Raw genomic sequence first — 25,739 nt, 5'->3', positions numbered from 1 at the left:
CACGCTTGCTGTACAGCTGGTTGCCCGCCCAGCGACTTCCTTCCTTCTGTCGGCTGCTTTCCTGCACAGGGGAGGGGAGATGTTTGTACTTAGAAGTACTGCATGGGATCTTTATGAGGGAAAAGGAAAAATGCTGCATTTATTGGTACCTGGTATAACAATCAACACTTACATGCGTATGATTTTATATACATACATATAATTCTCTCTCTCTCTCTTTCTCGGTCTTACACCTGTTACCAAAAGTTGCTCCCCCATACCCCCCGCCACTGCACTGGGCAGGTAAGTTGGACGAGGGAGGAGTGGAGCCAGGCTTCTGCTGATCCAGATTGGTGCTCCAGTGCTGACAAGGCAAACCTGGGAGCCCTGTGCAAGATGCCTTCCATTTATAGTGTCCTCTCTCTCATGCAGCTTGCCACCAGTTATCCATCTCATGCATATGTATAAGCTGGGAGAGCAATCTTATGAATATGCATTAAGACATCTTTGGTGCCTTCTGCGGTGTCAAGTACCGGAGGGGTAGCCGTGTTAGTCTGGATCTGTAACAGCAGCGAAGGGTCCTGTGGCACCTTATAGACTAACAGAAAAGTTTTGAGCATGAGCTTTCGTGAGCACAAACTGGTGTCTCCTTCACCTTCAAAGAGGTGGGGGTGCTTCCAGAAGCAGGCCCTTGCTGGTGACTCCCCAGGCGTCCATATGTTCAGTCTTCTTTCAGTGGGCCCGCTGCACAGGTTCCTTTGTTCTTATTGGTCCTGGATCCAGGTTTCCTCCTCCAACCTTTGCGAGTACCTGCAAGTGCTTGTGTTCCACACCTTATTCATTCACACCTCATTCAGTCAACAGGGCAATCAATTAAGCAATCCAAAAATAAAAGGTACAGAGATTTTCTTTACCTTGCTTATTCCTAGGAACTATTCTGTGAGACACACAAGGAGAAAAGCTTAACAGAGTTTCTACATTCTGTAGAATAGGAATTAATGCTATATATATATATTAAAAGGACTTCATAGAATATCAGAAACTTCATGGATTAAAACAAAGATTCTCACAGCAGGAGTGGGAGACTCAGATCTGCACCAGCTCCAACTGCTTAGGCTGCCGTGGAGAGTGAGGAGCAGGGCACATGAACTGTCCCGTCCCCTCGCCCAGACCCCCACGAGTACAGGTTCCCCTTCCATCCCATAAATAAAAACAATGCTGAAACGTTTGTGATGGACATATTTTATTTAAAAATGAAGCCTAGCCAGCAAGCCCCCAATCAGGACCAAGCCTCTGTCTGGCCACAGCATCATAACATCCTTGCATCCCGACACACCCCTCAATCCTGAGCCTCTCACGTCTCCAGTCTTCTGCCACAACACTACTGCACAACCCACACACTGCAAATCTTTGTCCTGAACCCCTCATACACACCAGTCTGAACTCCTGCACCCTCACATCCACAAGCCTGTGGTTTACTCAGCACCCCAACACACCCCCTCAACCCAATACTCTCCAGCCTGGAGCTCCCTTCCTGAGCCAGCAGCCCCTTCTCAACCCCTTTCTGCACCCAAATCCCCTCCCAGATCTTGCACCTTTCACCTCTTCCCACACCCAAATTCCTAATTCCCACCCCAGAGTCCATACCTCCTGTCTCAACCCAGTGAGGATAGGAATGGACAGGGCAGGGCTGCAAGAAAGGGCTGGGGTTTTGAGTCTTGCCCTGACATTTAAAAAGTGATCTTGGGCGTAAAAAGATTGGAGATCACTGCTGAAAAAACTTTTAATTTTCAAATTTCATACCACAAAATGCAAATACATATATTTTGCCTTTGGATGTGTAGGAATGCTAGTTTGGTCGGTGGGGAGACCAAAGAACAATGTAGGAGGCATTGGAACTTTTTCAAACTTTCTAGAATACACAGGGGAGTATTTGAGACTGTCCTGTTGTGTGAGTAGGTAACCAGACTTGTGCAGCTACTGGTGCCGGGGTATATATAAGGCAGCATGCATCCGTATGTAATTGTAGTAGTAAATAAATGTTCACAATAAATTTAATGGATGCAAGTTACTTTGATAAGTTATTCTAATCAGGAAAAAATTTTTTATAGATTAGTTTAATTAATTTATTTTGTCCTTGATTTAAGAAAAGGAAGTACAATGAAGACTACGTTAAGTATAGCATCACTGTCATGGAATAAAACAGGATCGATTGTCCTCAATGTGTACTATGCCACACAGCTCTCAGCAATGATGCCTTGAGACCTGGTCATCTTGAGCGACACTTGACAAAGAGCCACAGCACTTTGACAGACAATTCAAAAGAGTTTTTTGCTACTAAGCTTCAAATTTGAAATGCATGAAACTGGAAACTACTGGAGCTTTTCAACAAGCCTCAGCCAAAGCAGTAGAAGCATCTTATGAACTATCACGGCTCATCACTAAAGCCAAGAAAGCACAGATAATTGCAGAAGCTCTTGTGAAGCATTGCTTGTTGAAAGCAGCTGATATTTTGTTTGGTGTCGAAAGCAAGAAAAAACTGTCAGAAATTTCACTTTCCAACAGTTCTGTGAAATGTTGCATCAATGACCTGCTGAAAGATCTTAAGCTTCAAGTTGTGGAGGCAGTGTTGGCTTCTTTTTTCACAATTCAGTGCAATACTTTTGGTTGCTTGTTTCCATTCAATTAATTAACAGTGGAACTGTGAAAGAAGAACTGCATTTTACTAAGGAACTGGCAACCACATCAAAGGCTTCTGGTGTTATGAAGTCAATTTCTGACTTTTTGGAACAGAATAGACTTTCATGGGGAAACTCGTTGGTGTATGCATAGATCATTTTCTGGTGATGCTTGGCTCTTGCTCTGGATTTGTGACATTGGTGAAAGGAAAAAAAAATCCAGCCATAACCACAACTCACTGCTTCGTACACAGACAAGCGTTGGCTACTAAAACACTTCCAGTTCACCTACATGACTTGACAACTTTGATGGACAAATTCAACAATTTTGTGAAGAAAAGCACTTTAAATATGAGACTTTCGGTAGCTCATTGTGTGGATTTAGGAGCGGATCACAAAACTTTTGTTTCTTGTGGAAGAGTGGTGGCTTTCCAAAGGGGACATGCTTTTGAGATTATTTGAACTGAAAGACAAGGTGGAAATTTTCCTCAAACAACAGAAGAAAGAAGAGTTATGTCATGCATTTACGGACCAAATGTTTCAACTTTCACTTGCGTACCTTGTGGACACTTTTGAATCTTTGAACACCTCAATTTGAGGCTGCAAGGAAACAATGCTGCAAACGTTATAGCGCACCACAATGCCATCAAAGTGTTTTGTGGAAAAAATCCCACTTTGGAAACAAACACAAGCTCAGACATCTAACTTTTCATCTCTTCTGACATTTTCATCACTCACTGAAAATGAAGGTTTCCAAGAACTTTGTAAAGAGGATGTGAAGAACAAAATTTGTGTTTCATCTGGACTACGTGGCTGACGAATTCCTCTGCTATTTTCCAGACAATTTTTCTGGCAACCCCATTAATAAATTATTACACAATCCATTCAGCATTGATGTCACAGAATCACAGAATCATAGGGCTAGAAGGGACCTCAGGAGGTCATCTAGTCCAGCCCCCTGCTTCAAGCAGGATCAACCCCTACTAAGTCATCCTAGCCAGGACGTTGTCCACCCGGGACTTAAAAACCTCAAGGGATGGAGAATCCACCACCTCTGTAGGCAATGCATTCCAGTGCTTCACCACGCGCGTGGTGAAGTAGTTTTTCCTAATATCTAACCTACACCTTTCCCTCTTCAACTTCTGACCACTACTCCTTGTTCTGCCATCTGACACCACTGAGAACAGTTTCTCACCCTTCTTTTTAGAGCTCCCCTTCAGGAAGTTGAAGGCTACTATTAAATCACCTCTAAGTCTTCTCTTCTGTAAACAAAACAAGCCCAAATCCCTCAGCCTATCCTCATAGGTCTTGTGCTCCAGACCCTTAATCATTTTTGTTGCCCTTTGTTGAACCTGCTCCAGCAAATCCACATCCTTTTTATACTGGGGGGCCCAAAACTGAACACAGTATTCCAGATGTGGCCTCACCAGTGCCGAATAAAGAGGAATAACTACTTTTCTCGATCTGCTCGAAATGCTCCTCCTAATGCACCCCAGTATGCTGTTAGCTTTTTTGGCTATAAGGGCACACTGTTTACTCATATCCAGCCTTTCATACACCATAACCCCTAGGTCCCTTTCCATCATACTGCTGCTGAGCCAGTCAGTCCCCAGCCTGTAACAATGCTTGGGATTCTTCCACTCCAGGTGCAGGACTCTACACTTCTCCTTATTGAACTGCATCAGATTTCTTTTGGCCCAGTCTTCCAATTTATCCAGGTCCCTCTGGATTCTCTCTCTACCCTCCAACGTATCTACCTCTCCCCCTGTTTTGTGTCATCTGCAAATTGCTGAGGGTGCAACCCAGTCCCTCATCCAGGTCATTAAGAAAGATGTTGAAAAACACCGGCCCCAGAACCGAGCGTTGCAGCACTCCGCTTGAAACGGACCGCCGTCCAGATATTGAGCCATTGACCACTACCCATTAGGCCCGACCATCAAGCCAGCTTTCTATCCATCTTATAGTCCAAGGATCCAATCCATATTTCCTTAACTTATGGACAAGAATGTTGTGGGAGACTGTATCAAAAGCCTTGCTGAAGTCAAGGTATATTACATCCACTGACTTCCCCATGTCCACAGAGCTTGTTACCTCATCATAAAAGCTAATCAGATTGGTCAGGCAGGACTTGCCCCTGGTGTATCCATGTTGGCTACTTTTGATCACTTTCCCCTCTTCCAAGTGCTTCAAAATGGATTCCTTGAGGATTCCCTCCATTATTTTCCCAGGGACTGAGGTAAGACTGACGAGTCTATAGTTCCCTGGATTGTCCTTCTTTCCCTTCTTAAAGATGGGCACTACATTTGCCTTCTTCCAGTCATCCGGTATCTCCCCTGATCTCCAAGAGCCTTCAAGGATAATGGCCAAAGGTTCAGCAATGACCTCTGCCAATTCTCTCAGTACCCTGGGGTGCATTAAATCCAGACCCATGGACTTGTGCACACCTAGTTTTACTAGACAGCTCAGAACTTGTTCCTACCCACAGATGGCTGCCCTCCACCTTCCCATACTGCATCGTCTAGGACTGTCATGACTTTGTCTGTGAAGACTGAGTCAAAAAAAGCATGGAGTACTTCAGCTTTTCCTGTCATCATCTGTCATCCTCCCTCATCCAGTAATGGCCCCACACCTTCTCTGATAAACCGTTTATTGTTCACATGCCTATAGAAACCCTTCTTGTTACTCTTCACGTCCCTTGCCAGCTGCAGTTCCAATTGTGCTTTCGCTTTCCTGATTACTGTCCGGCATTCCCCAGCCATATGTTTATACTCTTCCTTAGTCAACTGTCCAAGTTTCCATTTCTTGTATGCATCCTTTTTGAATTTAAGCTGACTAAGGATTTCCCTGTTAAGCCAAGCTGGTTGCCTACTATATTTGCGTTTCTTACTTTGCAGCGGGATGGTTTGTTCCTGTGCCTTCAGTAAGACTTCTTTAAAATTCTTCCAGTTCTCTTCAACTCTTTTTTTTCCCCTTCATCTTCATTTCCCAAGGGATCCTGCTCATCCGGTGTCTTAGGGAGTCAAAGTCTGCTCTTCTGAAATCAAGGGTCTGTATGTTACTGCTCACCCTTGTTCCTTGCATCCGAATCCTGAAATCTATGATCTCATGGTCGCTGCAGCCCAGGTTCCCTTCCACTTCTATTTCTTCCCTGTTTGTGAGCAGCAGGTCAAGTTGCGCACGGTCCCTGGTCAGTTCCTTCAGCACTTGTACCAAGAAGTTATCCCCAACATTCTCCAAAAACTTCCTGGATTGTTTGTGTGCTGCTGTATCGGTCTCCCAACAAATGTCCGGATGATTAAAGTCTCCCGTGAGAACCAGGGCCTGTGATTTGGAAGCTTCACTAAGCTGCCTGAAGAAAGCCTCATCTATCTCCTCTCCCTGATCTGGCGGTCTGTAACAGACACCAACTACAACATCACCTCTGTTACTTCCACATCTAAGCTTAACCCAAAGACACTCAACTGGATTTTCTCCTTCCTAATACTGGAGCTCTGAGCAATCATACTGCTCCCTCACACAGAGCGCACCTCCTCCTTCTTTTCTCCCCTGTCCGTCGGTTCATTGCTAGAAATATTATAAGAACAAGCACTCAAAATATGATTGAAGTTCAAAAGATAATTTTGAAAAATCAAGCTTGGAGGAATTTTGGATAAAATATTTCCCAGTGTACTCCAAAGTTGGAAAAGTGCTGTGTCTTATTCTTCCATTTTCATCAACATACCTCTGAGAAGAGCTTTTCACGTTTAGTCACATTTAAAAACAAAACAAAGGAATTGACTGGATGTTGAAAATTATTTGTGTTGCACAGTTTCATCTTTCAAACTTAAGATTTCCCAACTCATGAAGAAAATGCAGCATCATTCACATTAAATTCATTTTGTTTCTGTTATTTCTTTGGTTAAATTACATTTTTACTAAATTTTTGGGCCAAGAAAAACTGTTTGTGCTTATTTTTAATTTTAAATGGCATTTTTGTACCAGGTGTTTTTTATTTTAAAATTTTAAATTATGAATTCAATTTTTTGTTAAAAGGGGAGTTGGATGACTGTAAAAAAGAGGTGGAGGGGGCTGAGGGTTTCTCAAAAATCAAAAAGGGAATGTGATGCCAAAAAGTTTGGGAACTACTGATTTAGCTCTTCAGCCAGAAGGTAGTTATCTCATTTGGGCCTGAAAGTGATAGATGCTGGAATGAGTTTAACCTGTATCAATTGCTGAAGAGTTGGTTGACTTAATGTTTGTGATTTGTACCCAAATATTACCATGGGTGCAGTACATACAAATATTGCCTTGTAAGTCTTTTTCTCCAAATTAAAAAAAGCTACTTTTGATTCTCTCAAAAGCGATATTGCTGTTACTTTATTTTGTCATACTCAAACTGATTTTATCCAACTTCAGAACACAGCTTATTAGCGCTGAGAATTGTCAGGTCTTCCTTCCCACTTCCTCTGTCCACCACACCAGTTGGTCTAGCAGAAGTACAAAAAATTGTGGAAGTGTAAAAAGCAGGTGTATGCAGTGTTGTTGTTTTAAACCTGTTCCAAACAGAGTTGGCAATGACAGCATTAAAAGAACTATGGCATCGTTGCTGGTGGAGCTGCAGCACTACTAGAAGAGTGGTGGGAGAATTATGTAAAAGTCTCAGTATAGATTGCCTCAAAGACTTAAGTGGCTAAAGCAAAGAAACTAAATTTAATTTTGTTTGTCTCTTTTATGCCTCTTCATAATATTTGGGTGTGGATCTGAAGGTAAGCATTTTCTCCTGCCCACTCCAGGCATATACATAGGATTGCCAGGTGACTGGTGTTTGACTGAAACACCTGGTCAAAAAGGGACCCTGGTGGCTCTGATCAGGATTGCTGATCAGTCTGTTAAAAATCTAGTTGGAAGTGCAGCAGGGCTGTTAGCTCCCTTTCTGGTTACATGCACCTTGAGTCCCTTCCAGCACCCAAACTCCCTCCAAAGCTTGTACCCCGTCCCCCCAACCCGACACCCTATCCCAGCCTGGAGCCCTCTCAGCCCTGGCCAGTAACCTCACATCCCTATGCCCCAGGTCAGAATCCCCTACTACACCCTGAGCCCTTTGTTTCTGGCCTTACCTTGGAACCTGCACCCTCCAATGCTGACACTGTGCTGCCACCCACACTCTGTACCCCTTGGCTGCATCTTCCAGGCTAGAGCTCACTCCTTTACCCTAAACCTCTCATTCCAACACAAAGCCCATATCCCCATTTAGAGCCCTCACTCCCTCCTGCACCTCTGTACCTGCCACAGCCTGATGAAAATGAGCTATATTTCTGCTAGTGAATGAGGGTTTGGAGAACCAAGTGAAAGAGTGAAGCAGGGATGGAGTGAGTGAGGACAGGGCTGCCTTAGGGAAGAGATGGGGCAAAGTTTAATTTTGTTGGTTTGGTTTGGGGGTGTTGGGCTTTTTCCTTTTTGGCAATTAGAAAGCTGGTATTTTATTTATAATGAAGAGTGATTGATTTACTTATTGACAATCCTGTTACTTACAGGTTAGCCGTAAATTACTGGCCAAGTATGTGGGAGGCTTTTGTATGCTTAACTGTTGATCTGCAATAGTAATCTGACTTCAGCTGTGAAAGTCAATTAGATGCTTTCACATTTGGTTTCATACAAGATTCTCAACTTGCAGGAAATACCATCTTCAGCAGATATTTACAATTCAGTGGACTTTCCAAAGTTGTTTCTTTCGAAAGGAAATAGCTTCTGTGATCACTTGATCCATAAAGAAAATTGGATTTTACAGTTACTTCCTAATTCTCAGAGGGATAGCCATGTTAGTCTGTATCTGTAAAAACAAAGTGGAATCCTCTAGCTCCTTAGAGATTAATGGGTTTATTAGGGCATAAGTTTTTGTGGGTAAAACCCCACTTCATCAGATGGAATGTAGTGGAAATACAAAGGCAGGTTGTGTGTGGGTGGGTGGGTGGGTGGGTGGGTGGAAAAAAAAAGAAAACTACTGGGAAAAAAAAGTTACTGTCCACTGTAAATAAGTGTGATCAGTCAGGGTGACTGTGGCAATTCCATGTAGCTGATGGGAAGATGGAGACAGGGAAGTGTCCTTGGAGGGGAAGTTACCTCTGTATAGCGTTAACCAACTCAGATCTTTATCTACGCATAATTGTATAATATTGAATCTACTAATGAGATCCAATTCAGCTGTTTCCCTTTGTAATCAAGTTTTGAAGTTCTTTTGTAGAAGGATCGTCATCATCATTAACAACCTTGGGCTCAGCACCTATTAGTTTCTGATGCCTCCCTATTTCCTTCCATCGTTCCCTGCCTAGTGCAGAGGGCTTAGTTTCTGTAGACTAGCTGTGCACCAATCTACTATATCATCTACCCATTTGCTGTGGGATTTGTCTCCTATCCAAACCATTCGTTATGCCAAATACCAGGGTCTTGATTTTTCGTTTGTTGTTCATTCTGCAGATATGCCCGAATAGCTCTAACTTCCATTGTATAAACTTCTGCAGTAGGTTCTCTTTCGGCTGTATCTTCCTGCGTAAGTCTTTGCTGGTGACCTGCATCCATTCTGTTCTCAAGATCTTTCTGTAACAACTCCTTTTGAATGCCAATATCCTCTTTCATTATCACCCATGTCTCTCATCTGTACAACATGCTACTGAATACACATTTTCAAGATGCTCAGCTTTGTTCCTGAGCTAATCTCTTTGCTTTTCCAGATCTTATCCATCGCCTTCAAACTTGCTCTTGCTATTCTAGTTGCTATTTCCTTTTTACAGTCTAGATCATGCATCATATTGCTCGTGATAGCTTTCTTTGGTAGGATAACGAGCCTTGTGGATAAGGGAGATGCGGTGGATGTGGTATACCTGGATTTTAGTAAGGCATTTGATACGGTCGTGCATGATATTCTTATTAATAAACTAGGCAAATACAACTTAGATGGGGCTACTATAAAGGTGGGTGCAAAACTGGCTGGATAACTGTATTCAGAGAGTAGTTATTAATGGTTCTCAATCCTGCTGCAAAGGTATAACAAGTGGGGTTCCGCAGTGGTCTGTATTGGTACCAGTTGTGTTCAATATGTTCATCAATGATTTAGATATTGTCATAGACAGTATGCTTATTAAGGTTGCAGATGATACCAAGCTAGGAGGGGTTGCAACTGGTTTGGAGGATAGGGTCAAAATTCAAAATGATCTGGACAAATTGGAGAAATGGTCTGAAATAGGTGTCTATGAGGGATGGTCTAGACAGTACTTGGTCCTGCCATGAGGGCAGGGGGCTGGACAGGATGACCTCTAAAGGTCCCTTCCAGTCCTAGCATTCTATGATATGTCAACTTCTCTACATTCTCTAGTTCAATCCCATCTACACTGATCTTCCTTCCTATTTCCTTATCTCCAAATACCGTTGTTTTTTGTTCATGATCGGTCCATACTTCTTCCCTTCCTCGTTTAGCACCTGCACCTTCTTGATAGCTTCTCTTGATCTTCTTCAATGTTAACTTTATAATCTGCAAACCTCAAGTTGTTGATTTGTCATCCTGTGTATAGATATCCCTTCTACCTTTTCCTTGATCTTGTCCATTGCTCTCTCTAGATGTGTGATGAAGATACTTGGTGATATTGGATCTCCTTGTCTCGTACCTCTGCTTATTCTAAACCAACTTCCCTACTCTCCACACATTCTTACCACTGCCTCCACATTGTTGTTGATATCATTCAACAACCATATCAGTCTGCTATGCACTCTCTCCATCTCCAACACCGGCCAAGTCATTTTCTGATCTATTCGTGAAATGCCTTCTGAAAATCGACAAAGCAATTGGAGATGTTCTTATTCTTCTGTTGAGCTTTCTCCACTATTAATATTAGTGCCAATATCTGCTGTATGGTACTTCTATCTTTCCTGAATCCCACTTGCTCAATTATCTTCTGTCTGCAATCTCCATCAGTATCGTCATCAGCACCTTGCCTAGATGACTTGTTAGGGCAATCGTTCTGTAGTTCCTGCACTGCAGTGCACTTCCTTTCTTGTGTATTGTCACTTGCACAAATCTTCCATTCCTTAGGTGCTGTCCCTTCTTTCCGTGCTATATTACATAGTTGGTGTAGTTCCTGAGTGATACTTTTTCCACCGTATTAGATCATCTCTCCCATGATCTCATCATGTTCAGAGCTTTTTTGTTGTTGTTTAGTCATTTCACTGCTCTTTCTACTTCCAACATTGGTCTTGCTCTCTATGCTCAGTGGAGATATCTTTCAATTCTTCAATCAGTCCTCTGAGACATTGTGGTCCAACCGTGCAGATCAGTGCAATATCTCATCCATTGCTGGACAACTTTCTCCTTGTTCATGAGCACCTCGTCATTCTCGTCTTTGAGCGCCGTCTGCTTTGGCTGCCACCTCCTATTAATATTCCTGACCATCTTGTACACCTTCCTAGTCTTACACTCACTGTAATACCTCTCTGTATCTTCACACTGCTCCTTTTAACCATTTTGCCTTATCCTTTCTGGCTTCATTTCATTCTATTTGTATCTGCTGTTTGTAGAAGATGGCTACTTTTAAATCCATTACTGAATGTCCTGGGCAGTTAAAGAGTTCCCTTATACCTTCATGTACGTTCTCTTTCTTGATGTCTGATTTGTGGACTTCTTTTGTCTGTAGTAGTGGAACTTCGGTTATTCAAATTCTGCACAATTAAACTTTCGGTTTTGCAATATCTGGAGCATGAAGCTGCAGTACCCTGTTGTCATCTACATAGAAAATACAGTAGAACCTCAGAGTTATAAACATTAGTTATGAATTGACTAGTCACAACCACATCCCTAATTTGGAACTGGAAGTATGTAATTAAGACAGAGATGAGGGAGAAAGCAAATACTGTACGATACAGTACTGTGTTAAGTGTAATGACTAAAATAAAGGAAGACTTTTTTTTAGAAACATTGACAAAATAAGGAAGCGTTCTATGTTTGTTTCATTTAAATTAAGGTGCTTAAGTAGGGTGACCATCCGTCCTGTTTCTGGCAGAACAGCCCTATGTATCGGGCACTAGGAACTGTGCCTATTTATTTTCAAAATGGTGCTAATTGCTACCCTGCCTGTGGCACTCTCAGGCCAAGCCAGCAGCAGACGAGGGCTGCTCCAGCTGTGCTGGAGCGCCTCCCCACCTGCTCAGCCCTTGCTGGTTAGTTGTAACTGGTAAGCCTCATCTATTTAGGTTGAGGCTTACTGGTTAACCAGTTGCATATTAATGTCCCTAATGCATACACAACTTCAGTTACAAAACTTCTATGTTTTCCGTGTTGGTTTTGCAGTTTCATGTGTATGATGGAGTGAGAGAGAGACACCGACCCATCCCTGTGCCTTCCCAGAAGGGGTGTGTGTATGTAGTTATTGTATGTTTGTGTATCTCTTACTTGCCTCTTTCAGCACAAATTTATTTCAGCAATATAATTTTAAGCAATTAGCAATTCTATATAAAAGAATAATTGGCAAAACCCTACTTACGCCAGCAGGGACCTGCTCTAACCGTTGCCTCGTGTACTCAATTACTATACATTAATATATAGTTAACAAAACTTCTAGTTTACCATTAACAATTCTTTGTTTTGTAGCTCAGTATTATAAATGAGCACATATTGTTCTATGCCAGTGATGTCCGACAGCAATTAAAGGATTGCCACAGCCCCACTCCGCTGCCCAAAGCTGGTGCTGGAGCCAGGCCAGAGCTGCAGGAGGAGCTGCTGCTGCCACCATGCGCTTGTGCCAACAAGTGGTGGGATGCATGCATGGAGGGTGCTACTCATTTGTGGCTCTGAGGAGCCACATTCCACCACACCGCAGTGTCCAGTTCGCCACATGTGGCAAATGACAAGCAGTGTATTGGACACCGTGGTTCTATACTCTCCACAAACAGTTCAAAAGACAAAGGAGAGTTATGGGAAATTGGATGGTTCTTTAATGTCAGTATTTATCATCATCTTTAAACATGGGCTTTTCATTCAAAGTCCAGTTGTGTTGTAATGATTCACAAACTTCATTAGAAGGTGTTTCAATTTTAGGGCCTTAATATTTTATTGCTTTTAATGAAATCCTGAAAAAGTGTTTTGTGTTTTCAGGTGTGTTGTGAGTATGGCATGGTACGTGTTCTTCCAGAGAAGGGGAGCAGTAAAGGAAAGGACTACTGTATCCTCTTTAACTCTCAGTGGGCCCATTTGCCACATGACCTGGGAAAAGCTGTAAGTACTTAAATCAAGTAATGAGAGAGGAGCATATTTCAAAGACTCCCATACTTAAGGGGTTCCCTAAGGTCTCAGCTGGTTCTTGATGAAAGGATTTCCTATTTACTGTGTCTGTCTTGTCACGTTTGCTGAGTTTTACAAGAGTTGAAAATGTTTTTCCACACTGCCAGCTCTACAAACTCCTCCTAAAATCTGAAAACTGAGCTGGGTTTTTCAGGCTCTCACTATCAGCAATACAAGTTCAGTGGTTCAGATTCTGTCAGTTACAGTGGTACAACTCGCATTGATTTAACTGGGGGCTTGACCATAGTAGACAAGTGAAGAAGCTAGCTTTGCAGCTTGAACTTGAATATTTCTGTTCATGATGTGTGAGCTGGAACAGACTCCATGGCTATGTCTACACTAGCCCCAAACTTCAAAATGGCCATGTAAATGGCCACTTTGAAGTTTACTAATGAGGCGCTGAAATACATATTCAGCACCTCATTAGCATGTGGGTGGCTGTGGCACTTTGAAATTAACGCGACTTGCCACCGTGCGGCTCATCCTGACGGGGCTCCTTTTCAAAAGGACCCCGCCTACTTCGAAGTCCCCTTATTCCTGTGAGCAGATGGGAATAAGGGGACTTCGAAGTAGGCGGGGTCCTTTCGAAAAACAGGCCCGTCGGGACGAGCCGTGCGGCGGCAAGCCATGTCAATTTTGAAGTGCAGTGGCCGCCCGCATGCTAATGAGGTGCTGAATATGAATTTCAGTGCTTCATTAGTAAACTTCGAAATGGCCATTTACATGGCCATTTCGAAGTTTGGGGCTAGTGTAGACATGGTCCATATCTCCTGTAAGTCTGTTGGCCTTGCAAATCTAACAGGTTAGGTAGTTAAAGTTTGTTACAACCGCTGGTGTGTAGGGCAGCAACAGATGAGGGAGCATGGGCAACAATGTCAGAGTAAAAAGAGGGCCAGGAAAAAACTGGGGGGAAAGTTCAAATCAATATCTAAGATGCCTATGTACCAATGCAAGAAGTATGGGTAATAAGCAGGAAGAACTGGAAGTGCTAATAAATAAATACAACTATGATATCATTGGCATCACAGAAACTTGGTGGGATAATACATGATTGGAATGTTGGTATTGAAGGCTACAGCCTGGTTAGGAAAGATAGACAGGGAAAAAAGGGGGGAGGTGTTGCCCTATATATAAAAAATGTACACACTTGGACTGAGGTGGAGATGGACATAGGAGATGGACGTGTTGAGAGTCTGTGGGTTAATTTAAGAGGGGTAAAAAACAAGGGTGATGTCCTGTTAGGAGTCTACTACAGGCCACCTAACCAGGTAGAAGAGGTGGATGATGCTTTTTTTTAAAAAACTAACAAAATCATCCAGAGCCCAGGATTTGGTGGTGATGGGGGACTTTAACTATCCAGATATATGCTGGGACACTAATACAGCGGGGCACAGACTATCCAATAAGTTCTTAGACTGCATTGGAGACAATTTTTTATTCCAAAAAGTTGAAAAAGCTACCAGGGGAGAAACTGTTCTGGATTTGATTTTAACAAATAAGAAGGACGTGGTCGAGAATTTGAATGTGGGAGGCTGCTTGGGTGAAAGTGATCATGAAATCATAGAATTCACAATCCTAAGGACTGGTAGGAGGGAAAATAGCAAAATAGAGATGATGAATTTCAGGAAGGCAGATTTTGGTAAACTCAGAAAGCTGGTAGGTAAGATCCCATGGGAGGAAAAACTGAGGGGAAAAACAACTGAGGAGAACTGGCAGTTTTTCAAAGAGACATTATTAAGGGCCCAAAAACAAGCTATTACCCTATGTAGGAAAGACAGTAAATATGGGCAAAGACCGCCTTGGCTTAACAAGGAGATCCTGCATGATCTCAAACTAAAAAAGGAATCCTATAAAAATGGAAACCAGGACAAATTACAAAGAATGAACATAGGCAAATGACACAGGAATGCAGGAGTAAAATTAGAAAGGCTAAGGCACAAAATGAGCTCCAACTAGCTACAGGCATAAAGGGTAACAAGAAGGCCTTTTACAAATATATTAGAAACAAGAGGAAGACCAAGGACAGGGTAGGGCCATTGCTCAGTGAGGAGGGAGAAACAGCGACGGGGAACTTGGAAATGGCAGATGCTTAATGACTTCTTTGTTTCGGTCTTCACAGAGAAGTCTGAAGGAATGCCTGACATAGTGAATGCTGGTGGAAAAGGGGTAGAGTTAGTTTTTGAAATAAAAAAAGAACAAGTTAAAAACCATTTGGAAAAATTAGATGTCTGCAAGTCACCAGGGCCTGATGAAATGCATCCTAGAATCCTCAAGGAGCTGATAGAAGAGGTAGCTCTCATTTTTGGAAAGTCATGGGAGACAGGAGAGATTCCAGAAGACTGGAAGAGGGCAAATATAGTGCCCATCTACAAAAAGGGGAATAAGAACAACCCAGGAAATTACAGGCCAGTCAGCTTAACTTCTGTGCCAGGAAAGGTAATGGAGCAGGTAGTTAAGGAAGTCATCTGCAAGCACTTGGAAGGTAGTAAAGTGATAGGGAACAGCCAGCATGGTTTTGTAAAAAACAAATCACGTCAAACCAACCTGATAGCTTTTTTTGACATGATAACGAGACTCTTAGATAAGGGAGAAGCAGTGGATGTGGTATACCTAGACTTTAGTAAAGCATTTGATATGGTCTCGCATAATATTCTTATCGACAAACTAGGCAAGTCCAACTTAAATGGGGCTGCAATAAGGTGGGTGCATAACTGGCTGGCTAATCGTACCCAGAGAGTAGTTGTTAATGGTGCTCAATCCTGCTGGAAAAGCATAACAAGTGGGGTTCCGCAGGGGTCTGTTTTGGGACCAGTTCTGTTCAATATCTTCATTAATGATCTGGATATTGGCATAGAAAGTACACTTATTAAGTTTGCAGATGATACCAAGCTGGGAGGGGTTGCAACTTCTTTGGAGGATAGGGTCATAATTCAAAAGGATCTGGATAAACTGGAGAAATGGGCTGAGGTAAACAGGATGAAGTTTAATAAGGACAAATGCAAAGTGCTCCACTTAGGAAGGAACAATCAGTGTCACAGATACAGAATGGGAAAGGACTGCCTAGGAAGGAGTACAGCAGAAAGGGATCTAGGGGTTCTAGTAGATCACAAGTTAAATATGAGTCAACAGTGTGATGCTATTGCAAAAAAAGCAAACATGATTCTGGGATGCATTAGCAGGTTTGTTGTGAACAAGACACGAGAAATCATTCTACCGCTCTACTCTGCGCTGGTTAGGCCGCAGTTGGAATATTGTGTCCAGTTCTGGGCACCCCAATTCAAGAAAGATGTGGAGAAATTAGAGAAGGTCCAGAGAAGAGCAACTAGAATGATAAAAGATCTGGAGAACATGACTTAGGCTGAAAGAATTGGGCTTGTTTAGCTTGGAAAAAAGAAGATTGAGGGGGGACATGATAGCGGTTTTCAGATATCTTAAAGGGTGTCATAAGGAGGAGGGAGAAAACTTGTTCTTCTTGGCCTCTGAGGAGAGAACAAGAGGCAATGGACTTAAACTGCAGCAAGGGAAGTTTAGGTTGGACATTAGGAAAAAGTTCCTAACTGTCAGGGTGGTCAAGTACTGGAATAAGTTGCCAAGGGAGGTTGTGGAATCTCCCTCGCTGGAGATATTTAAGAACAGATTAGATAGATGTCTGTCAGGGATGGTGTAGATAGTGGTCGGTCCTGCCGTCGGGGCAGGGGACTGGACTCGATGGCCTCTCGAGGCCCCTTCTGGTCCTAGTGTTCTATGATTTTATGATTCTATGATTCTGTCTTTAGCCATTTTCTCCAGTGTGTCCTAATTGTAGTTCATTCTCTTCATGTCTGCCTCAACAGTACGCCGCCAGGTTGTCTTGGGCCTCCCACATTTCCATCGTCCTTCAGGTGTCCAGTGAAGTGCTATCTTTACAATGGTGTCTGCCTCCTTTCTCACAACGTGCCCTATCCATCTCCAGCGTCTTCTCATTATGATAATGGTCATGTCCTCCTGGTGACATCACAGGAGAGCAGGTCTTGGTTGGAAAAGGTCTATGGCCAAAAGATGCGAAGTATCTTGCGAAGGCTAATGGTCTGGAAGGACGAGAGCTTGGCAAGGTCGCACTCTGTCATCCGCCAGCACTCTGAGCCATCTAGCAGTAGTGATTTCCTCACAATAACTGGGACTTTCCTTGTCCCTTGCTCATCTACGTAGAGTGCAGAGAAAACAAGTCAGAGATATGTTAGTTTGTCTAGGCCAGTGGTTCTCCATCAGGGATAGACAGAGGTCTTCCAGGGGGTACGTCAATTCATCTATATATTTGCCTGGTTTTACAACTGCATACATAAAAAGCATTAACAAAGTCAGTACAAACTAAAATTTCATACAACGACTAGTTTATATGCTCGCTCTCTTGTCTAGTGATATGTCAGCATATATTTCTATGGTAAACATTAAAAGGTAAGCAATTATTCAGTAACATCATGCTGTCATACTTGCTTACACAATCAGCCATAACAATATCACACTCTTGAAAGGGGTTCTGTTCTCCCTTGCTTTGGTCCTGTCCAATTGGACGTTGCCAAAAATAATCTCTTTCATGGATCAGTGAACCACTTGAATAACAGGAAAATGTGATGTGCCTTTCCTGACATTTTCTTATCTTGGATTTCTTGACATCATTGCTACAACCTACTCTGAATGAGCTGGTAACTGGGGAAGATAGGAGGCTTATTAATTGTTGCTCAGTTTAGTGAATATCTTGTATTGGAGGAGGATTGTTCTATTTATTCTTTTAATGCTTAATTTTCTATATCAGTAAAGCGGTTAAATATTTCTTTGGTTATGGGAGTTTCACCTGGTGACTTCTGAGAAGGGAGCCCTACTTCTCCTGCCACTCACTAATAGGTTTGATCTGCCTCCAAGGCTGCATAAAGCAGAGACACATGGACACATAGGTGTCATTACTCCAGAAACCTATTTCATTGATATTAGCGGGTGTTGGATTAGGCCCATAATCTCTATACACACTTGCAAGCACTCCTGGGAAGCGCCTATGGAAAAACAGTTTGATCATGTAATTAAAGGCTATATCATAAGGCGTAAGCTGGGCTAGTCTATACACTATGAAAACAAAACTACTTGACTGCTTTTTATATCATAAGGCATGTGCCCAAGTGGGCTGAATTAAAGTTTCATGTAATTCTTGCAATTCCTGACCTTTTAGTGCTAGATTTTTGTAATCTTAATATTCTTTCAACCTAGTTTTTCATATTTTCCAATCTTTAAAAACAAACTGAAAACAGAAATTCTATCATAGGGAACCACAGTGAGCTTCAGCTTGAGCCACCAATGGAGCTTGGACCACAACACAGACCCTTACTACCTGAGCCAACAGTTAGTGGTACTAGTTTTAGGCCAGGGGTGTCTAACCTTTTTCCATCAGCGACCACACAATCATTTTTTACATATTCCAGGGGCTGAATACAAAATAGTTCCAGCTGCGATGCTGAAAGAATAGGACTCAATTTAATTAGCTTAATGGCCAAATCCCTCCTACCAGCCATTAAACCAATTGAATTGAGTTCTGCTCTGGTGTTTCTTAACCTTTTTTAAATAAAGTATCCCATGTGTTTATTTTTTTTTAAAAGTGCTCCAGTACTCACAGTTTTCAGACGCACAGAATCCCCACTACCCCCTCCCCTCTCCAGAGTCAGGCAGCCCCAGACCTCTGCTTTAACACAGTCCTCCTCCTCTCCTCTCCTCCAGAGCCAGGCACCGCCAGCTTACTGCTTTAAACCAATCTCCCCTTCCATCCATCCTCCAGAGCCAAGCATCCTGATCCTCCTCCAGAGTCAGGCACTCCACCCCACAATCCAATGCCAGTGATTCACCAGAGCTGCTGCTTTCATGCTCTTCTCCCTCCAAGCACTGGGGAGGGACACGTGCAGAGCAGTGCACAGTGCTCCCGTGGCTCTGAGCTTTTATTGCTCAAAGAGCTGCATGGCAGGGGTAGCTCTTAACACCCTGCAGTGGTGAAACAATAGGACTTAATTGAATTGGTTTAACAGATGTTACACCAGTTAAATCAAGTGCTAAGCTTTCAGTGTGGCAGGCAGGAGGAGTCAGCTGGCAGCAGGAGTCAGGTGGCAGCAGTATGAGCCACAAATGGGTTCTTAAAAAGCTACATATAGCTCGGAGCCACTAAGCTGCCTTTTAAAAATGGCATTGCTGCCGGCGTTTTGGGCCAGATAAAAAGGCTCCCTGGGCCAGATTCCGGCCCACGGGCCACAGGTTAGACACCCCTGTTGTAGGCTGTTATCCTCCATAAGCTAGAAGAGGATGAGACTCTCATTTTGGCTATCTCTACACTAGAAGCATCTGTCTTCTGTTGATAGATTGTTGCTACACACAACCTGCTCTGTGGACAGAGCTGTCAGAGTGCACTGCCCTCTGGGGACAGAAAGTGGAATCATAGCTCTGCCAACAGGGCTGCTCAGCAACTGGAAGTCCTCTCTGTTGACAGAAGTGTCTGCAGTGCACTTCTCTTGACAGTGTTGTACCTCACGTTCTGGAGGGAGAACGCTGTTGAGGCAAATGCAGAGTTCTGCTGAGACTCGGTTGACAGAACGCTTTGTGTGTAGATGCTCCCTGAGTGATCTGTCAACAAACCTCTCTAGCAGAGACACCGCCTTTGTGTATAGGTTTTAACTGTTTGTGGGCAAAAGAGGAATGTAGGGAGTCAGGACTCCTAAGGTTATTTTTATGTTCTGTAATGAAGTGTCCTCTAGGGGGTTTAGACCAGTGTTCTCTGTAAGCTGAGCACTTGAGCGGCCACCCAGGTGATGAGCAGAGTGTTCACCGTTGGCAGTGTATGTTTCCAGTGGTGGCACAGATCCACATATGACTTGTTGCATACAGCAAAATGTATTCCACTGGTAGAAAAAATTAGAGGAAACACTGGTGTTTTGTGCCTCTTGCCTGTCCCACACCTCTCTCTGCTCCTGTTCAACCCCTCAGTTCCTTCCTCATATCCAGTCTGCCTCCTGCAGCCCACACACTGCTCTCTACTCCTTGTTCTGACTCTGCCCACCCCCAAAATCTCACTTTTCTCTGTGTCTGAGTCAAGCCACTGCCACATGATCCTTTTCCTCCATGCTCCTTGGGTAACAGCAGGGGGACCATTATCAGCACGGGAGCTATGTTTCTCTGATTGGCAGCTCACCAGCTCACAGTGGCTAGGAGGAGCAGTTGCAGCAGGGCATCAATTTTAATCAACTTTTCATTTTCACTTCAGTTTGTTTTCTAAAGAAAGATCCATTCTCATTGGTTGTTATAAGAATTAACTATGTTGATTTATGACTATATAGAACCTTTACACTAGACATGGTACATCTTTTTGCTGCCTGGGAGGGTATATTACTATAGATGATGCTAATAGTATTGTCTATAATACAAGATGAGCAACATGTCAGAGTTCATACTACTTTGAGAACAATACAGCATGTTTCCTGACTTGAATAGTTATAGTAACCTTGACATGCTTTTAGTTTGTGGTGCGTTTCATTGCAATTTAAATGCAAATATTTTTGTCTGTTCCTTAGATCCCGGAATTGTGGGGTGCGTAGGAGGTGGGCATTTTTTTTTTTTTTTTTTTTTTTTGGTCACTGGCAATTGCCTAATATAAAGAAATTGAGTGATTTCCGCCGTGCCCCCCTCCCCCCGCAGACTTCATTTATAGCTTCTTTCCATGGTTTTTCAATTAATGATTCTTGGTTTTCAGCTACTGTTTCTTCCTCTCCAGTCCCTTTTGCAGCTTCAGGATCAAACAGCCTCTGTCTTGTGTTCCCCTTCTGATGTACCAGATGGAGGATTTCATAACAGAATCCCTATGGTGATGCGGGGAAACTGCACCTTCTATGAGAAAGTCAGGCTTGCTCAGGTCAATGGAGCGCGGGGATTGCTGATCGTCAGTAAAGAGAAACTGGTGAGTCCATTTCTCGTTACTGCGTAAAGTGCTAATGTAATTGATGTCAGTCATGGTTATTTTTCATCTATATTTCGTTCCTGATAAGCTGCATTGTCTCAGTGCTCCCTAAAGTAGCTATTTTTTAGTTTACCTGTGCTTTGGGTTTTCTGACCTGCAGTGTCGTTCTGTGGTCATGTGATGACACAGCTTGCAGTATTTTGGTGTTTTGAGGACCTGTGAAACTAGCTACTCACGTTTTGGGACACTGGTTTTTCGGCAATAAGGAGAAAAAGCAAAATAAAACCCTGGGTGAGGTCTTGTCTATCAGTCATTGAACACTTGACTAAAAAAATGAAGCCGGCTCCTCAACAGAGTATTAGTTCTGTATTGTGACTTAGCATTCAATAGCAGTATGATTCTTGTTTGGCAAAATATTGGTATCATCACTAGAAATACAAATCTTGTCACGGAATCATATACCAGACATGGAGCAGTTGTTCCATGAAGACTGGTTGTTGCCTTCTTCTGTTACACTTTTCAGTAGCTGATATGTGTGTGGTTGCAGACCTACTTGTGTGAGATATTTTGTTAGGAATGCCCTGATTTTTTTTTTTTTTTTACAGTTTTATGAGTTAAACTATAAAAACAGATACATTTAACATTCCATGTTACTAGAGAATGGCAGCTCAGAATGGCCATGAATCCAGGATAGTAGTCTCTTGTGTCATTAGGAGGTTAAATTGAATCTGATAAAAACCATGCCACATTTCTTGGAGCTTAATGCTATGGTTTTGGGCTATACTGTTACACATCCTTATTGTTTAAATCTATATGTCCATATGAGTGCTGGGTCTTAAAATCTCACTATAAAATGCCATTTTGAAAATAAATTTTGCATTTCTAGCCAAATAAATATTTTGTTGCCTGATATGAGATTACTTCTGATTTTTCAGTTACTACCTTTAGGGTTGATGAAGGGTGACCATATTTCCCTAAGTGAAATATGGGACACCTGGTAAAATTGCTTTGAGTTAAGCCAGTTCAATGGCAATCCATTAGAACTACAGTAGACCCCTGAGTTATGCGGTGACTGACTTTCTCTCAACCTCCTCATAACCAAAATTTCACACAAGTCGGGGAAGTTGGGAACCAGGTGGCAGCCTGGTTCCTGGATGCCCTGGGCTTGCAGGAGCTGGGAAACTGACCAACCCATGTGGGCTGGTCAGTTTCCTGGCTCCCAGAGTGGCAGGGAGTGGGAGTTCCTGTCTCTCCACTGCTTGTGGGACCCAGGAAACTGAGCAGCATGTGGCTGGTTGTCCTCTCCCTGCTGCTAACAGGACCCAGGAAACTGACCAGCCATGTGCCAGTCAGTTTCCCGGGTCATGCAAGCGTGGGAGGGGGAGCTAGGAACCAAGCACCAGCCTGGGTCCCAGCTCCCTTCTGCTGACGGGAGTGAGGCATGGCTTCTCCCCTGCTCCCCCAGCTTGGGAGAGACCACGCTACTGTGGCTGTCTGCCTTTCCCAGCTGGGGGAGCTGAGCAGGCAGACAGCTGCTGTGGTGCAGTTTCTCCCAGCGGGGGGAGCCCGGGTGGCAGACAGCAGCTGCAATAGGGCTTCTCCCCTGCTTCCCCCAGACACCGGGCTGGAGCGCTTTCGATTTGCACTTAACTTGCATTAATGTGAGTTAAGCGCAAATCTAAATTGCGCATACTGGTGGATTACTGTATGCAGTACAAACATTCAGTATAACGTTAAGTTGACTGTGCATGCTTTTAAATGATATACTGCTTTATTATAACCAAGATAAGTACTGTGACAAAGTCAGTCCTATTCTTAGGACTCTGGCCTCTGTTCAGCCCATTAGGATCACTTAAGGGCCCTGTTGCCCTCGCTGGGGTGAAGAGTGGTTTGGGGGGAACCCAGCCCCCGCTCACTCATGCTAGGTTCCAGCCCAGGGACCCTGTGCAGCTGCCAGTGGGAGGAGCTGACTCCCTTAGCCCTTGGCACAGCAGCTCTCCTCCCTGGGCCACTTCCCCAGACAATTCCCGCTTGTACCTTCTCCAGGCCGTAGCAGTCATGGGTCCTCACCCTTGATCTGTAGAAGCTTCTGTTTGGTTCGTTCTCGTTCTCGTTCTCGTTCTCGTTCTCGTTCTCGTTCTCGTTCTCGTTCTCGTTCTCGTTCTCGTTCTCGTTCTCTCTCGCTCCCCCCCACTGTGAAGGGTTTTAAAGGCCTCTTATTAGCCCAGTCATTGGGGCCAGCTGGCTTCAATTAGGCTGAGCCATCTCCCACCCAGCTGCCTGTGATTGCAGTGCAGGCCCTTCTGCTTGTTTGGCCTCCCTCTGAGGGGCCCTTCACCCTGGCCCTGCCACAGTACAAATTTGAAAATATATACATACAGTTGAGTGGTTATTGCTGTATAAAAGTGCCTGCCTTGTCCTCATCTTGCTGGCCTCCAGAGTGTGGGCTGGTAGTTAGAGGGGAAGAGGTGCGGGAGCCAGAGCAGGGGGCTGGAGGCAGGTGGGAGAGAGGGCTGTGGTGTGAGTAAGTTGCTGGAAATCAGGCTGTGTGTGTGTGTGCAGGAGGGCAGGAGTCTGGGAGTGGGGAGGAGCCCTGGGGCTGGGTTCTAAAACAGCATAAACCATTGCATGTTTTTTGGAGCAGTATAAAGAGGATGAAACCCACTAGGCCAGTTTTAAACCCCCTCCCCCCATCCTATTTAAATTTCACTGGGGTCAATGGACTTACAACGGGTACATTATGGTGCCTGTTTGTTTCCTAGTTGATGTGTGTAGGCTACACCCCACCAGCCAGTCCTGGCCTAGCTGGTTCCCCCATTTCCCAGGGCAGGGCCAGATTTAGATAAGGGCTGCAGCCTAATGTTCAAATACCCCTCCCTAAACAAATGCAAACACTTGATGGAAATCATTTATCTGGAAATCAAATAACTGAAAAGTCAAACAAATACACAGGATGTATGGTAAAGTTCTCCCAGTTTTTTAGTTTACCATACATCAGTTAGTAAAGTAACACAGCGCGTTTAAAAAATCAGTTTTCAGAGAGGTACAAAACTCCGAAAGAATTATGTTGTCAAAAGGATTCTTTCCCTTCTAAACTATTAACACCAATGCAAAGTAGAGCCACCAAACTCCCTCCCTCCACCCTATTTTTCCCATCACCTCACCTTTTTCCACCTCCTCTCAAAGAGGAAGGTTGGAGTGCATGGCTCTGGCCTTTGAGAAGGGGCACAGGCAGGAAGAATGGAGCAGGAGGGTGTGAGGCTCCCTGGGGTCCTGGGCACTTGCTCTCTTTATGCCTCATTTGTCAGTGGGCTAGGCTGAGCCCCCTCCCACACTCCAAACCCCTGGGCCCCAGCTTGGAGCCTCCTCCTGCTGCACCCCAAACCCTTCATCCCAGGCTCAACTCCACAGCATGCACTTGGAGCTGGAGCAGCCTCACCCCATCTCACACCCCAGCTTTCTGACCCAGCCTGACTCCCTCCCATATTCTGAACCCATGAGTTTTGTGCTCACTCCAGATCCTAGGGGGCCCTACAAAATCTAATAGCCCTGGCCTCCAGCCCTACTAGCCCTCTTCTATGATTCACCTCCCTTGTCCCCTTCATCCTGTCTCTGCTCCCTCCTGAGCCCTGGCCCCCAGCCTTCATGGGATGCCTCCAAACCCCCGATCCCCCATCTAACCCCTGATCTAGGTCATAGAATCATAGGGCTGGAAGGGACCTCAGGAGGTCATCTAATCCAGCCCCCTGCTTCAAGCAGGATCAACCCCCACTAAGTCATCCCAGCCGGGACTAAAAACCTCAAGGGATGGAGAATCCACCACCTCTCTAGGCAACACATTCCAATGCTTCACCACCCTCCTGGTGAAGTAACTTTTCCTAATATCTAACCTACACCTCTCCCTCTTCAGTTTCAGACCGTTACTCCTTGTTCTGCCATCTGACACCACTGAGAACAGTTTCTCACCCTCACCTTTAGAGCTCCCCTTCAGGAAGTTGAAGGCTGCTATTAAATCACCCCTGTCTTCTCTTCTGTAAACTAAACAAGCCCAAATCCCTCAGCCTATCCTCATAGGTTTTGTGCTCCAGCCCCTTAATCGTTTTTGTTGCCCTCTGCTGAACCTGTTCCAGCACATCCACACCCTTTTTATACTGGGGGGCTCAAAACTGGACACAGTATTCCAGATGTGGCCTCACCAGTGCTGAATAGAGGGGAACAACCACTTCTCTAGATCTGCTCGAAATGCTCCTCCTAATGCACCCTGGTATGCCATTAACCTTCTTGGCTACAAGCATACTCTTTACTCATATCCAGCCTTTCATACACCATAACCCCTAGGTCCCTTTCCATCGTACTGCTGCTGAGCCAGTCAGTACCCAGCCTATAAAAATGCTTAGGATTCTTCCGCCCCAGGTGCAGGACTCTACACTTCTTGTTGAACTGCATCAGATTTCTTTTGGTCCAGTCCTCCAATTTATCCAGGTCACTCTGGATTCTCTCTCTACCCTCCAATGTATCTACCTGTCCCCCCGGCAACCTCAGTTTTGTGTCATCCGCAAACTTGCTGACGGTGCAATCCAGTCCCTCATCCAGGTCATTATTAAAGATGTTGAGCAACACCAGCCCCAGAACCAAGCCTTGCGGCACTCTGCTTGAAACCGACCACCATCTAGATATTGAGCCATTGACCACTAACCGTTTTGGGCCTGACAGTCAAACCAGCTTTCTATCCATTTTATAATCCAAGGATCCAATCCATATTTCCTTAACTTATGGGCAAGAATGTTGTGGGAGACCATATCAAAAGCTTTGCTGAAGT

The 25,739-nt window shown here is 44.0% G+C and overlaps 1 protein-coding gene across 7 annotated transcripts in view; it reads left to right on the top strand.

Annotated features, from left to right (window-relative positions):
* SPPL2B (signal peptide peptidase like 2B) overlaps window positions 1-25,739 on the top strand; it is a 97,842-nt gene that overhangs the window by 11,940 nt on the left and 60,163 nt on the right. For 5 of the 7 annotated variants that reach the window (XR_012642639.1, XR_012642638.1, XM_074978225.1 and 2 more), the window contains exons 2-3: window positions 12,775-12,894; window positions 20,738-20,920. The exons of 1 other annotated variant lie outside the window; for it this stretch is intronic. Coding sequence is in view for 4 of the 6 variants with exons in the window: in XM_074978225.1 (XP_074834326.1) it covers window positions 12,775-12,894; window positions 20,738-20,920 (303 nt within the window). In the remaining 2 variants the exon portion in view is untranslated. The remainder of the gene's footprint in view (window positions 1-12,774; window positions 12,895-20,737; window positions 20,921-25,739) is intronic. One more of the 7 variants, XM_074978226.1, reaches the window with a different exon arrangement.

The sequence above is a fragment of the Carettochelys insculpta genome, chromosome 27 (assembly GCF_033958435.1).
Source record: "Carettochelys insculpta isolate YL-2023 chromosome 27, ASM3395843v1, whole genome shotgun sequence".
NCBI lineage: Eukaryota > Metazoa > Chordata > Testudines > Carettochelyidae > Carettochelys > Carettochelys insculpta.
The sequence above is the reverse complement of the archived record's forward strand: the minus strand, read 5'-3'. Positions and strand labels throughout refer to the sequence as shown.